Below are 14,901 nucleotides of genomic sequence, written 5' to 3' on the forward strand. Positions count from 1 at the left end.
GGTGCGTGGAGCCTGCTTCTCCCTCTGCCTGTGTCTCTGCCTCTCTCTCTCTCTCACTCTATCATGAATAAATAAATAAAATCTTTAAAAAAAAAAAAAAAACAAATCCCTGGTACTATTAAGGGTACATTTTCAAATTCCTCTGTCTGATTCCCAAATCTTCCACTGCTGAATGCAGCTTTCATATGTGCCATGAACACCATTGTGCCATTGCGGGAAACATTTGTTCAATTGTAGGTATTCACCATTAGATGCATCCTATAATATTTCTGATATTGTGACTATATTGTATCCTTTTCCCAGTAGGATAAAGAATCGAATGTAGTATTTGAATTCATGTCAAGCTAAGATTAGATTTTAACTTTAAGTCCCACAATATTTTATTTTAAGATTTGAGTAACTCGTAAGGGATTATTTGGTAACATAAGATATTTAAAAAGCTTTATTTCAGCAAACTATTTTTAGGTTAATCATGGGTTGGGATATCTAAACCAATTATTTTAATTTTAGTACCATATAATCTTTCATAAAGTATAATTAAAAGATACATGTATATATAGAAATGGGTGTGAGTATAGAAACATATTTTCGTTCAGAGAAAAAAAGAGCACGGTGCACATAACTAATTTTTTTTTTTTTTTTTTTTTTTTTGTAGGTGAAAACCCCTTGGCTGATGACCAGAGTAACCATGATATTAACTCAGTTGCTGGCGTTCTGAAGCTCTATTTCCGTGGGCTGGAAAATCCCCTCTTTCCTAAGGAAAGATTTAATGATCTGATTTCTTGTATCAGTAAGTGGATTTCTTTCTTTCTTTTTTTTTTTAAGTCTTTTCCCACCAGAACTGTTTCACTAACCAATTTCCTGGAAAAGGCAGTGACCCCTCTTCACATATCCTCCCCCTAACCATTACCCCATTACCACCAAATTTTTGAGACCATTTGTTTTCTTTCTGGATCCAACATGAGTCATCCTCCCAGCTGTGGCCTCTCCCTCAACTGAGTGGGTTTCCCTCCTGAACATCACAAGCTCCATAGAGCCCAAGAACTTCCCACTTAGTGGTTGGAATAGAGCAGAAAGGCAGGTGCCAACCTGCTAAGGGAGAAGAGGAAGCTGTAAGCATGGGATGTGACTTCTTTTTTGGCTTTTGGCTCTTCTCTTTCTTTGCTAATCTTTGGACTGGAGTAATTTTTCCATCTGGTTATGTCCAGAACTAAGGTAAAATGATGTAAATGGTCTCTAGTATGGTGCAGGGATGCGAGGTGGTAATTACCTGTCCGCGGGCATCCGCAGCCAATAGGCAGAGCTGCTCTGAGACTAATTCAGGACATCCCATGACACTGATGATGATGAGCAGCAGCAGATAGAGCATTGCTGGTTTATTCAGGGAGGCTTCTGACACTATAGGACAGAAGGTGAAAGTAGTAATCCCGGGAATTAGGTATTAACCACATGGAGTTCCATTCCTCCCAAAATGCCATGCCCTTCTTAGTCTCAGTTCCCAGGCAGGAGCCTAGAGCTGACTCAGATCGCATAGCAAGGACAGTAAGAATACGGATCGAGGGCACCTGGATGGCTCAGCGGTTGAGCATCTGTCTGTCTTTGGCTCAGGGCGTGACCCCGGGGTCCTGAGATCGAGTCCCGCATTGGGCTCCCTGCAGGGAGCCTGCTTCTCCCTCTGCCTGTGTCTCTGCCTCTCTGTGTCTCTCATGAATAAATAAATAAATGTTAAAAAAAAAAAAAAGAAGGACCAAGTGCCTCTGAGGAAGAAACCTCACCCACCCCCCACTTCCCAACCAGTTCACCCTCCAATACCCAAGTCCTGCTCATCTCAAAAATCCTTCCAGCTTACGCTTCCTTGCCCGTTGCCATCACCAGCGCTGTGGCTCCTCCATGGGGCTGCTGCTGACAGTCTCCTCGGTGGACTCAGTCCCTGCTTCTGGGTTGTGTCATCTTTTGCCACCACCCCCGTCCTCCGGGCCATTCTATCCTTCACCCTGCCGCTGGATCCGACAGGGCAGATTGGGTTACGTCACTCCCACCCACCCCGCCTTTTTAAGACCTATTGCAGGATTTCCCACCTGAAGGCACAACCTGGGTATGACCAGCTCATAGAATCGAATTCTTCCTCTATCTGATCTCTTCCTACTCGCGTGCACGCCTCTCCTGCCACCCTTTCCCTGTTTATATATCAGCAATAGCAAACAGCAGGCATGCCAGGCCATCGCCTACCTGCGTGCCTTTGCCCACTCTCTTTGGTCCACTGTCTCTGGTAGCTGTTTGGCATCTGCTGTGAAGGCTTTCCTGACCTGGCGCTCCTCCTAGCCTGCCATCCTAGCAGAGCCAGCCACTCTCTCCTCTACTGACATTCCACTGTGTGCGTAGGTCCATCATTTTTCTTAATGCCCCACATTGACAGTGTTTAACCCCTTCCTCCTCTGCTAGGGAGAGAATTCAGGAAAGAGGCTCCAAATGCAGGCTTTGGGCTCCAATAGCCTAGGTCCAGATTGCTCCCCAGCTCTGTGACCTTCGGCAGGTTTCTTACCCTCTCTGCATGTAGTTCCTTCAGCTGTCAGGTAGGGAGCATAGCAGACCGTATATATCACAGGGCTGTGAGCATTCAATGAGTATTAATACCTGTAAAGGGCCAAGAAGAGTGCCTGGCAAAGAGTATGTTACATGAAATGCCTCCAGTGAACTCCAAGGCCTGTGAGGTCTTAATAGATTATTCAATTTTGCAGCCCTTAATACTCGGCAGGGTGAATTCCAGGTACGTGCTAAGTACCAAATTCATAGTTGTTAAATGTCTTCACCAAAATTCCTTTGGTGGAATTCATGCGTAAAATCCTGGCTCTCGCTGGACTGAGTTCCCTGGTCGTTATTCCCCCTACCCCCACCCCACACAGCCTGATGTTTTGTGTTGGATTCAGAAGTGTGCCTGTGGTGTCCATTCCAAGGCCCTTACACAGCCTGAGTCATCACAGCAGGCCTGTGACCCAGCTGGAAAGAACAGAAAAGGAGGTGTCATGCTTCTGGAATTCTCCTTTGGCCTTGTCCAAGAGATTTTCCTTACATCCTAGCCAGAAAGCTTTAACCTGGAAAAATAATAAAGCACTGTACGGTGCTTAGTGGTTTTCTAGGTACATACATCCTATCAGCGTTTCTGCTCACATGTACCAGTAGGATAAAGCACCTTGGACTGCCTTGTCTGTATTGTAGAAGGACTTCATACTTTCACTGACCAAGAAATATTTCGTTGTGGTTGTTAAAATCTGAACCATAGAGTCAGAAAGATCAGGGTTCAAATGCTAGCTTCACCACTTGGTAACTTGGTAACCTTGGGCAGAGATTGATACTTAATCTTACTGAATTATCTATTGTTTTACCTATTTCATAAAGTCTATGTGAAGAATAAATGAGATGATTCATATAAAGTGCAGCATCGCGCGGCACACGGTAAACCCCAATAAATGTTGCTAGCTATCATCATGGCAACTGTTACGAGTACCCCCACTATGATCTGAGGTCATCTATGCCAGCACCTCGGTTAGCCACTTACCAGTCTGTCTGTTCCTTGACATAATTACCTCGCATGCATTTAGAAATGATGCTAGTATAACCCAGAAGCATCATTGTGGTGGTTCCAGCATGATTCTTCCCAGCCCATAAAGTGTTTCGTAACAATTGAAGTCAAGCTGTCTCACAGTGGAAGAGTCAGGCTTAGTGAAATATGAGGACCGTCGGGGAAGAAAATGGAAAATCTATGGAAATATCTTTTCATGCAGTGTCTTACGTGTGCAAGTGAAGAAGTTGCAAAGACATCCCCGCTGTATTAAAACAGTAGATTGATTAAAGAATGCATAAATAAATAAAACAGTAGATTGATGAAAAACAATGGATTAATCATCCTCAGGTTAGGGGCGCCTGGGGGGCTCAGTTGGTTAAGCATCTGCCTTCGGCTCAGGTCATGATCCCGGGGTCCAGGAATCAAGCCCTGCATCGGGCTCCCTGGTCGGTGGGGAGCCTACTTCTCCCTCTCCTCCTTGCTTGAGCTCCTCTGTCTCTGTCTCTGTCTCTCTCTCAAGTAAATAAATAAAATCTATTTTAAAAATTAAAAAAAATAATCCTCGTATTAATTTTTATGAAAATAGTCTCTATCCCAAGACCTGCATCTCAGAGAAGCAGGAGTCCAGGGTTTAAGGCTGCTAAGGATGCTAATCAGTAGACATTTACCTGTGCTGGTAAGTTAAGTAGTATTGTCCCTGTTTTGGTTAGTGCTGTAGATACAGAGTTGCATAGTGTTGAGCTGTCTACCCCAAACCTACTTTTCCCCATAAGTCCTGTTATATTTTAGTGCATAGTTTTGCAGAATAGGATGTTTTTCAAGAAGACATAATGAGTGACTATATATAACGACTCCTTTTCTTCCAATATCTAATCTCTTAAAAAGGAAGGGATTTCTAGCCATTATTGAGTATTGATCTCTAAGCAAGCATTTTCTCATACCAGTGTGACCTGGATGTGCCATATTTTTTCTGGATTTTCTTTAAATTGTTTGAGAATGGTATAATATGTCATTCATCCTTATGTCTTCTCATCGATGTTAGGATTTTTGATAATTTGAACCATTGGTTAATTGCCAAACTTAATTAACTTAACTTAATCTGCAAAACTTCCTAGGAAACTTCCTGGGGATTCAAAGACTTGATTTTTGCATTCAGAAGGTTTAAAAAAGAATAAGGAGTGCAGATATTTACAAATAAATGCAGTCTAAGTTAGTATGTAATTGAAGCACAAAGATTTAGAAACTCTAGGAGAAAGAGAGAGAGATCTCACACGGGTCGATTGTTTTTATCCATGTCATCTTCTCTTAGCATTGTCATAATTGGATTGATTTTCCCTATTAAGTAAGTATCATGTGATACTTACTTTGTATAGAAAAATCTTCCCTTTGCATCTTTTTTAAGAGTTTATGTAGGTCTCTGAGGCTCCTGAGGGGCTCAGTTGGCGAAGGCCAAGCATCTAACTCTTGATTTGGGCTCAGATCATGATCTCAGGTCGTGATATCAAGCCCCCCTCCCCAGTGGGCTCTATGGGGCTCCTCTCCCTCTCTCTAAAATAAATAAATCTTTAAAAAAAAAAAAAAAGTTTACATTGGTCTCTAGTTACCACTACTTTTTGCTTATTTTTGGAGCATTTGGGAAAGATTTTTTTTTAAGTGATAAGTTATTAATGTGGGATATTTTATTTATGTCCCAAAATACTATATTCTCTGGAAGCTTGCAAATATATGTAGTAAAAGAAAATGGGTATTAGCATGCTCTCGCTCACTCTCTCTCAAAAAAAAACAAAACAAAACAAAACAAAACAAAAAAACTTATCTGGATAAAGACCTGGACGACTCCAGTGCAATATAAATTTGAAGTGACAAACTTGGTAGTTTCTCACCCGAAGATTGTTTGTGTTTGGTTGGGTTTTTTGTTTGTTTGTTTGTTTGTTTGTGTTTGTTTGTTTTTAAACCATCCACTTTGTGAATAGTTTTGTAACTGCTCCAGACTAGGCCCACATATTCTAAGCAGCTTCTAGAATGTACATATACCATGGCTTTGAGATTCCCTGGGGCGGAAGTCCAAAAAGACTTGCCCTAGATGAGCTAATCAAGCAATTTGTGATCTTTACTGGCTGCCTCAGGGCTGAGCCCAGATGACACATTTGCACTTCATTTTACATTTTGTGTTACTATCTAGATGACTACTTGAGCACAAGGAAACTTTTTTTTAGGAGGGCCTTTTACCTATCACAATACCAACATGTGGTCTTGGAGAATACTTGAAAAATACACAGATGCATGTAGAAAATACGATCCCCCATCCTCAAAGAGAATCAGTGGTGTATAGACATTTTGTTCAATGTCCTTCTGCTCTTTTTATATTCATGTGCACACACAATTTTTTTTAACAACCAAAGTGGAACTGTACTGTCCATTCTGTTCATAACCAACCTTCTTTTTGACTCTTTTATTATACAAAAATTCGAACATCTGTAAAAAAAGATACAGAAAATTATAATGAACCCCGTATAAACAATCACCTAACTTTAACAATTTACATTTCTTGGACAAAATTATCCCATTTCTATCCCTTCCATCATCTCCCTGACATTCTAACACTTCCTCTGCATATACGAATCTCTGGAAAATGAGGATTCTTTTTTTTTTTTTATACTACATGGCCGTGATGTCATTGTTATACCTTAAAAAATAACAATAATTCCTTAATTCACAGAACTCAATCTATTAATGATTATTAGAAAGATTTGCAAGCATTTCGTTTCCTACTTAGATGTGCAGCTGGTAACTCTCATATCGAGGCTAAGCCAAGATTCTTCTAAATGTACTAGGACATCTCTTGGTTTTTCTCTTTCCCTTTTCATTCACACACATATGCTATTGATGCACACAACTGATTAAGACCTTGACGTTGTTAGAACCTAACAGTGAACCTAAAAATGACCTGGGACTAGCAAACTCACCTTGAACGCTGCCCGTTCAGCTTTGCAGCTCAGAAATATTTGTGTGGCTGCCCTTAAATAAACCATCTCTAAATGTGGCCATTCATTTCCTTCCCTGCTGTCATACTTGAGGATGAATTTGCATCTGGTGATTTATTATTTGTTTTCTGACAAATACTTTTGCAGATAGTGCCAAACAGAGGAACTGGCATTTCCAGAGTGTAATGGCCATTTGAGATTTTTTGCCATTTTCTGAAGTAACTTGTGTTTGTGCAGTGAATTTTTCACACACGTTCACACGGAGCCATCAGAGCCCCGTGCTGTGAAGTTGGGATGCTGACCTAGGAACCTGGCAGGGCTGGGAAAAAAAACATGAACAAGCCTAGGGAGCTTGGAGCATGTGACCAAGATTGAATGAATTTCACTTTTCCCTAATTACATGAGATCCTGGATTGTGGAAACAAAGGCCAGCTTAAAAGAAATTCAGATGAAATACTGATTTTTTCCTTACTGACAACTTTTCTGCGGGGAAGAAAAGATGCATCTATTCACGGGGCATAAAATTGTGAAAGACTATGAATTGCCACACTCAGAAGCAGCTGGGAAGGCACATTAATCAGAACGTATGGAGCAACCATAAATTTCCACCTGCTAACTGGACTCCGGAGAGTAAATGAGTCATTAGTACCAGAGCAGGGCTCCTGTAGGATGTACGCTGCAGGCCTGTTGAGCAAGCAGCCAGGTAATACCTGAGTCCTGCCCACAGCCACCGTGCTCTGAGGCCTTCGGGACAGATGGATTTGCTACTAGTTCAGGAAAGCCAGCAGTTCTGTTTTGCTTTGATTTATGTTTACGGTGGTTGCAGAGAATGTATACCAGCCTCCCATAATTTCATCTAGTCCTTTTGGTGTCATTTTTTGTACATTCTTGTTGCCTTTCTCTCCTGAAATCTTTCATTTGCGTCTCATGATGCCTTCCTCCCCCAATTCTTTTTAAATTGTGGTAAAATTTATATAACATAAAGCTTATTATCCTATCCATTTTTAAGTGTACAGTTCAGTGGCATTAAATACATTCACACTGTTGTGTCATCATCACCACCGCCCATCTCTACAACTTTTTCATCCTCCCAAACTGAAGCTCTACGCCCAGAAAGCAACTCCCCCTAACCCCTGACAACCACTGTGCTGCTTTCTGCCTCTACGACCTTGACTACTCTAGATACCTTGTGTAAGTGGAATCAAACAGTATTTGTCTTCTTGTGGCTGGCTTATTTCACTTACACTGTCTTCAAGATTCATCCAGGTTGTATGAGAATTTCATTTCTTTTTTAAGGCTGAATAAGGTCCCTTGGGTATATATATATATATATATATATATATATATATATATATATACCTCGTTTGTTTATCCACTCATCCGTCAGTGATCGTTTGGGTTATTTCTGCCTCTTGGCTGTCACAAATAATGCTGCTGTGAAATTGGTATATCGATACCTATTCTGTGGAAGTGTTGAATCACGGTATTGTACACCTGGAACTAAAACTACACTGTATGTCAACTAACTGGAATTTAAATAAAAAACTTTTTAAAAACCAATGAGTTAAAAGAAAAGTAACCACCAAACAAACAAATAAATAAATACCTGTTCCCCCGGGGTTTTGTTTTTTTTTTAAGATTTTTTAAAATTTATTCATGAGAGACACAGGCAGAGGGAGAAGCAGGTGCTCTGCAGGGAGTCCGATGTGGGACTCGATCCCAGGACCCCAGGATCATGACCTGAGCCGAAGGCAGATGCTCAACCACTGGGCCACCCAGGCGCCTCCCCACCACCATCCCCCTCCACCAGTTATGTTTAAATGAAAGTCTGAAAACAAACAAACAAACAAACAAACAAACAAATAAATAAATAAATAAATAAATAAATAAATAAATAAATAAAAGAAAGTCTGAAACTACTTTTAAGGGGTAGGGGGAACTCAATTTAGAACTGAGAGATAGAAACAAGAGGATCTTAAATTAAGCCTCTTGGGCGTAATGCCTGTGTCTTCTAGCCTGAAAATGGCTTGTCCACTCTGGGATTTGACAAAGATTAAAGATCAGTAATATATGAAGAGTAGTTCCTTTCATATTCTTTCATTTTTTTCTCTAAGACCCCCAAATTAGGCTGAAGTTGCTAAAGCCGTCTCCCTGACAGTTGACCTTAACTTTATACTGAGGATTAGCCTGGAGAATCAGTGGACTTCGCTTATGAAACAGTCCACGTCCTCAGTAAACAATAACAGAAGTTTTGTTGTTTTGTTTCTAATCATAACCCTTATATGGATCTATTTGTGGCTAGAAAAGAGTAGAAGTTATTGCCAGTCAGGAGACTATTAATGGGACAGTTCGTCACTGCAATTTATAATTTGCATAAATATATTAAACCTTGCAACTGTTTGGTGTGAGGCATGAATAGAAAGTCATTTATGCACATAGTTTTTTAAGGATCAGAGAATAGATGCTAGTAAATCTCAATATTTACTTTTAAGAATGAGTCATAAGTCATTTCAAGTCAAGGCTGAGAACCACTGGTTTAAGAGGAATTGGAATGGGAAACTGAATTAGGAAAGTATTATCATGGTCCAAGTTAAAAATAATAAAGATTTCGATTACAAAATTAGCAGCGAGATATCCAGGGGTAGAAGCAACAGAACTTCTGTTCTACGCAAAAATGAAAAATGAAGCGAAAATACCACCTTCCTAGAAGGGATGGTCCTAAGCTTGAGACCAGATGTGCTTGCCATTGAAGAGAACAAGCAAAGATCCTTGAAGGCTGACTACATTTATAGGTCGGAGAGGGTCAAAAAACTGAGAAGTAGAAAGAGAATCAGTTGACTATTGTGTCAGAAATGAAGTCCTGGGGGAAAAAAAAGAAGGCAGCCTGAGATTTTCCAGTAGGATATTTGAATATCTCAAGAGCAATTAAGAGCAAATGTAGTAATATGAAATTAGATTAAGCTTCAGAAATGTTTCTGAAATATTCTTTGAAATTTTTTTCCCAGGAGTGCCTGACAGGCTCAGTCAGTAGAGCATGCAACACTTGATCTTGAGGTCATGAGTTCTAGCCCCGTGTTAGGCATGGAACCTACTTAATTAAAGAAAAATAATAGATAAATTGAAAAAGAAATATTTTTCCCAAACATATCCTTATTGGACATCTTCAAAGTTGTGCTTTATAAAGGGGGTGCCTGGCTGGCTCAGTTGGAGCATGCAGGTTTTGATCTTGGGTTTGTGGGTTCAAGCTCCACCATGGGCATAGAGATTGCTTAAAAATAAAATATTTTTTTTAAAATGTATTTTACTTGATAAAGTACTTTGAAATCCAAGAAAGACAGCCAGCTTAAACAGAGAATAGATCTTAGTCCTAGCTCTACCCATCCAGCCAAGTAAAAGGGGTAAGCTGCTTACTCCATTCTCGTTTTCCTAATCCATTAAATGGCGATGACATTGCATGCCCTGCCTACCCCACAGTATTGTTATCTGCATTAAATTGGACAGCAAATAGGAAAATGTATTGTAAAATACAGACCACTGTGCAAATAATGGAGTATTAGTACTAACTTTTTTTGGCTGCTGTTCACAGGCACTTTTGTGTTTAGAAGCTTTGGACAATTTGTATTGCTAGGAAAGAGGTATAAAATAATACTGGGAAGTCCCAGGTACCCCTGTCTTCAGGGAGCTCACTCTCTGACAGGAAAGACAGGATAAGGAAGTAAATAACTGTAAACACCAGGGTATGAGTTCTGTGAGAACAGGAACCAAGTCGCAAACGTATTTCTAATACCTAACTCAGTACTTGAAACCTAGTAGGCTCTCCTAAAATGTGTATTTAAAATTTGATGAAATAACATAATACAAAGTAAAAAGTCATATCAATAAAACACTATCATAGTTTTGAGGATGGAGAGATTCAAAACCTGGTACATGGCCTGAATCATAGGAACACACAAATAAATAGAGGAGGAATCAATGAATCATAAGGGAGATGTGCCCCAAAACTACTTTGGGTGACATGCAGCTTTTGAAACGAGTTGAAACCATGTCAGATGCAAAATCCAGGAAGAGCAGCAAGGGAAAAAATGATTTCTAAACCTAGAAGACGCTAAGTTGCTCAAGACCATGGCAGTCAGAAAAAAGTGATGGGTCAGAGGAGATGCTCTCAGAAGTGGTATTATAGCCAAGCTGATCACTTATTCACTGCTTTGTTTTGGTTTGGGGGTTTTTTATTCACTGTTTTTGGTTACAACTGCATCTCACCAGGGGCAAGGGCTTGCTTATGGTCAGATATGAAATTTGGTCCTCGGTGTTCTCTAGGCTTTGTGCCCAGCACAGAGCCCAACGCGGAGCCTGAACTCACGACCCCTGAGATCAAGACCCGAGCTGAGATCATAACCAACACCCAATGTTCTGCTTTAAATGTGGCAAGTGAAACAGTCCTGACCATGTTCTCTTCTGTCCGCAGGAATAGATAATCTCTATGAGAGGGCGCTTCACATCCGCAAACTCCTCCTGACCTTGCCCAGGTCCGTCCTGATAGTGATGAGGTACCTCTTTGCCTTCCTCAATCAGTAAGTACTCCTAATACTCTGCCCAAATGCCTGTCCCGCACTTCCATTTGCACTGCTCTGAATTCTATCTTTGTTCTTGGATTCTACAAAATGGCCATTGGGTCCCATTTGTCAGCAGAATCGAGGAGAAGATGATTGAATATAGACCGGAGCTGTGTTTTTCTTCCAGCAGATCAAGGTCCTTGTGTGATAGCTGAAAGATGCAGAAACTGTGGCCATACATGCAAAAATATACAAATATCACCAAAAAGAACATTTGACAGTGAAATATGTGTTTTTCCAACTTCCACCCAAAGCTAATGTCATGAACATTTTTGTCAAAATGATGTAAACCACCCGCTCACTGCAGAAAATTTCTGTGATTCTTCATGTGGAAGTCAAGGAAGGAGGGGAACTATAGATGTGAATTATATGCGGATCCAAAAAAGAACTTCTGCAAACTCAATATAATGAGACGTTGTCGAGAAGAAGATATTTATAAAAGGCTCAGCATCGATGTAACAGAAACCTTAAAAAAAAAATCACTGCATTATTTTCAAGGAAACTTTTAATTTAAGCACCTTGACTTTTCATTTGTTTGACTTCCTTGTAATAAAAATGGGCCCCACTATACGAAAACCTTCCCCAAGTCCTAGCTAAGAGTCCCCTTGCTAATTCAAGGATCTAGCTAAGTCCTTGGAAATAAAAGAATCTAGGAGGAGTAAGCTCGGGGCAGTGCCTTTTCCTTCTGACATGGTTTGGGTTCTCCCTTCCCCAAATTAGGATATTTTTGTCTTCTCTATTTTTCTTCTTTTTTGAGGTTTAGAGTTCTTACAAGACTTGGGGACTTACTACAGTCCTGCTGACTTTTATTGAAATCATACCCACCAAGCTGACCCCAGAAACCAGGTATCATCCAATGGGGAGATGCTTGCAGGGAGCTAAAATATGCACGAATGACAGTAGGAACCCGTTTGTATAGAAATCGCCACTAGAAACAGGATCTAGAGAGATGGAGCTTCATTACCCAAGGGGTTTTAAAAACCTGCAGGCTTGCTGACCTGGGCGGTCGAGCTGGCTCCAAAGCTCCAGCGAGCTGCTGAGCAGTGGCAGCCGCACATCACAGAGGAGCTGCTATGGGGCCAGCTCTATCCAGAGGTGTCCCCTGAGGAGCTCTGCCCCTTGCTGGCGAACATGAGGGGGATCCTTACGTCTGTTGTATCTGTTGCATCAGCAGACATGGATTTCAACCAGCCAGAGGTGTTCTTGACAGCTCAGAAACCAAAAAGCAAGGTGGGATCACTTCTGACCAAGCTGCCATCATTTCCAAATTCTGGAAGACCCATAAGATAGAAATTCGAGAGAGCCCCATGAACCAGAGCCATTGGGACTGTAGGCTGGGGGCCTGAGCTGCAGAGTTCATGGCAAATTCCAGGCAAGGCACTCGGCTCATGTGCACACCCCTCTTGCCATAATGGGGCTGGAAATAGGGAAAAGTGGCCTGGAAACTGAATTTCTCTGGCATTTGACCTGCCTCGCTGAAGATGAAGTTCTTGGAGCACAGGTGCTCATGATCCCTCCCTAGTTAGGGACTTGGGTTGAGTTTTGTTATTGTTGTTGTTGTTGTTTTGATCTTATTCCCTCACTAGGATTAAATCCTCAAATGAAAAAAAAAAAATCCAGAGACTTGCCATCTTCACCTTTCCTTGCATGTGCCCCCCTTCCCCAGTGTGGAGTGCCTCGAGTTCCCCCCGGCCCTCTACGTGCTGTCCCCACCAAATTTTCCTGGCACACCTGAGCAAACCCACTTCGAACCAATAAACCACAATAGCCTAGGAAGGCAGACTGGGCATCAAGAAAGTTCTCACAACCTGAATCTAATCTCAACAGAAGAGCAAACGACATGCCACCAGTCAGCCAGCTGGCATTGCTTCCAGCATTTATGCCCAGAGATGCCCCCTGGGGCTCGCTGCACCTGCCTTCATGCAGAAACCAGCCACAACCTCTAGGGTGGGATGCTTGGGACAGGAATTAGAAGAAGAGAGAAAGCCTCTTGTCCCTTAATAGTAAAATCGAAACATGGTTATATAACATTTTTATAACAAGATTTTGCTCTTCAAGCCAGCACTAAATTTAAGATCCAGAAAGATTAACTGTGACTCTCCCCACTGAGCTCACATGTGTCTTTTGAAAATTAGGCCGTTCTTTTTTTTTTTTTTTATTTTTTTTTTATTTTTTTATTGGTGTTCAATTTACTAACATACAGAATAACACCCAGTGCCCGTCACCCATTCACTCCCACCCCCCGCCCTCCTCCCCTTCTACCACCCCTAGTTCGTTTCCCAGAGTTAGCAGTCTTTACGTTCTGTCTCCCTTTCTGATATTTCCCACACATTTCTTCTCCCTTCCCTTATTTTCCCTTTCACTATTATTTATATTCCCCAAATGAATGAGAACATATAATGTTTGTCCTTCTCCGACTGACTTACTTCACTCAGCATAATACCCTCCAGTTCCATCCACGTTGAAGCAAATGGTGGGTATTTGTCATTTCTAATAGCTGAGTAATACTCCATTGTATACATAAACCACATCTTCTTTATCCATTCATCTTTCGTTGGACACCGAGGCTCCTTCCACAGTTTGGCTATCGTGGCCATTGCTGCTAGAAACATCGGGGTGCAGGTGTCCCGGCGTTTCATTGCATTTGTATCTTTGGGGTAAATCCCCAACAGTGCAATTGCTGGGTCGTAGGGCAGGTATATTTTTAACTGTTTGAGGAACCTCCACACAGTTTTCCAGAGGGGCTGCACCAGTTCACATTCCCACCAACAGTGTAAGAGGGTTCCCTTTTCTCCGCATCCTCTCCAACATTTGTTGTTTCCTGCCTTGTTAATTTTCCCCATTCTCACTGGTGTGAGGTGGTATCTCATTGTAGTTTTGATTTGTATTTCCCTGATGGCAAGTGATGCAGAGCATTTTCTCATATGCATGTTGGCCATGTCTATGTCTTCCTCTGTGAGATTTCTGTTCATGTCTTTTGCCCATTTCATGATTGGATTGTTTGTTTCTTTGGTGTTGAGTTTAATAAGTTCTTTATAGATCTTGGAAACTAGCCCTTTATCTGATATGTCATTTGCAAATATCTTCTCCCATTCTGTAGGTTGTCTTTGAGTTTTGTTGACTGTATCCTTTGCTGTGCAAAAGCTTCTTATCTTGATGAAGTCCCAATAGTTCATTTTTGCTTTTGTTTCTTTTGCCTTCGTGGATGTATCTTGCAAGAAGTTACTATGGCCGAGTTCAAAAAGGGTGTTGCCTGTGTTCTTCTCTAGGATTTTGATGGAATCTTGTCTCACATTTAGATCTTTCATCCATTTTGAGTTTATCTTTGTGTATGGTGCAAGAGAGTGGTCTAGTTTCATTCTTCTGCATGTGGATGTCCAATTTTCCCAGCACCATTTATTGAAGAGACTGTCTTTCTTCCAATGGATAGTCTTTCCTCCTTTATCGAATATTAGTTGCCCATAAAGTTCAGGGTCCACTTCTGGATTCTCTATTCTGTTCCACTGATCTATGTGTCTGTTTTTGTGCCAGTACCACACTGTCTTGATGACCACAGCTTTGTAATACAACCTGAAATCTGGCATTGTGATGCCCCCAGATATGGTTTTCTTTTTTAAAATTCCCCTGGCTTCGGGGTCTTTTCTGATTCCACACAAATCTTAAAATAATTTGTTCTAACTCTCTGAAGAAAGTCCATGGTATTTTGATAGGGATTGCATTAAACGTGTATATTGCCCTGGGT

The 14,901-nt window shown here is 41.1% G+C and overlaps 1 protein-coding gene across 3 annotated transcripts in view; it reads left to right on the forward strand.

Annotated features, from left to right (window-relative positions):
• The window catches only part of SRGAP1 (SLIT-ROBO Rho GTPase activating protein 1), a 276,854-nt gene that overhangs the window by 233,111 nt on the left and 28,842 nt on the right, over nucleotides 1-14,901 (forward strand). For all 3 annotated transcript variants that reach the window (XM_025476748.3, XM_025476749.3, XM_049115729.1), the window contains 2 exons: nucleotides 656-790; nucleotides 11,012-11,117. In XM_025476748.3, the coding sequence (XP_025332533.1) occupies nucleotides 656-790; nucleotides 11,012-11,117 (241 nt within the window). The remainder of the gene's footprint in view (nucleotides 1-655; nucleotides 791-11,011; nucleotides 11,118-14,901) is intronic.

The sequence above is a fragment of the Canis lupus genome, chromosome 10 (assembly GCF_003254725.2).
Source record: "Canis lupus dingo isolate Sandy chromosome 10, ASM325472v2, whole genome shotgun sequence".
NCBI lineage: Eukaryota > Metazoa > Chordata > Mammalia > Carnivora > Canidae > Canis > Canis lupus.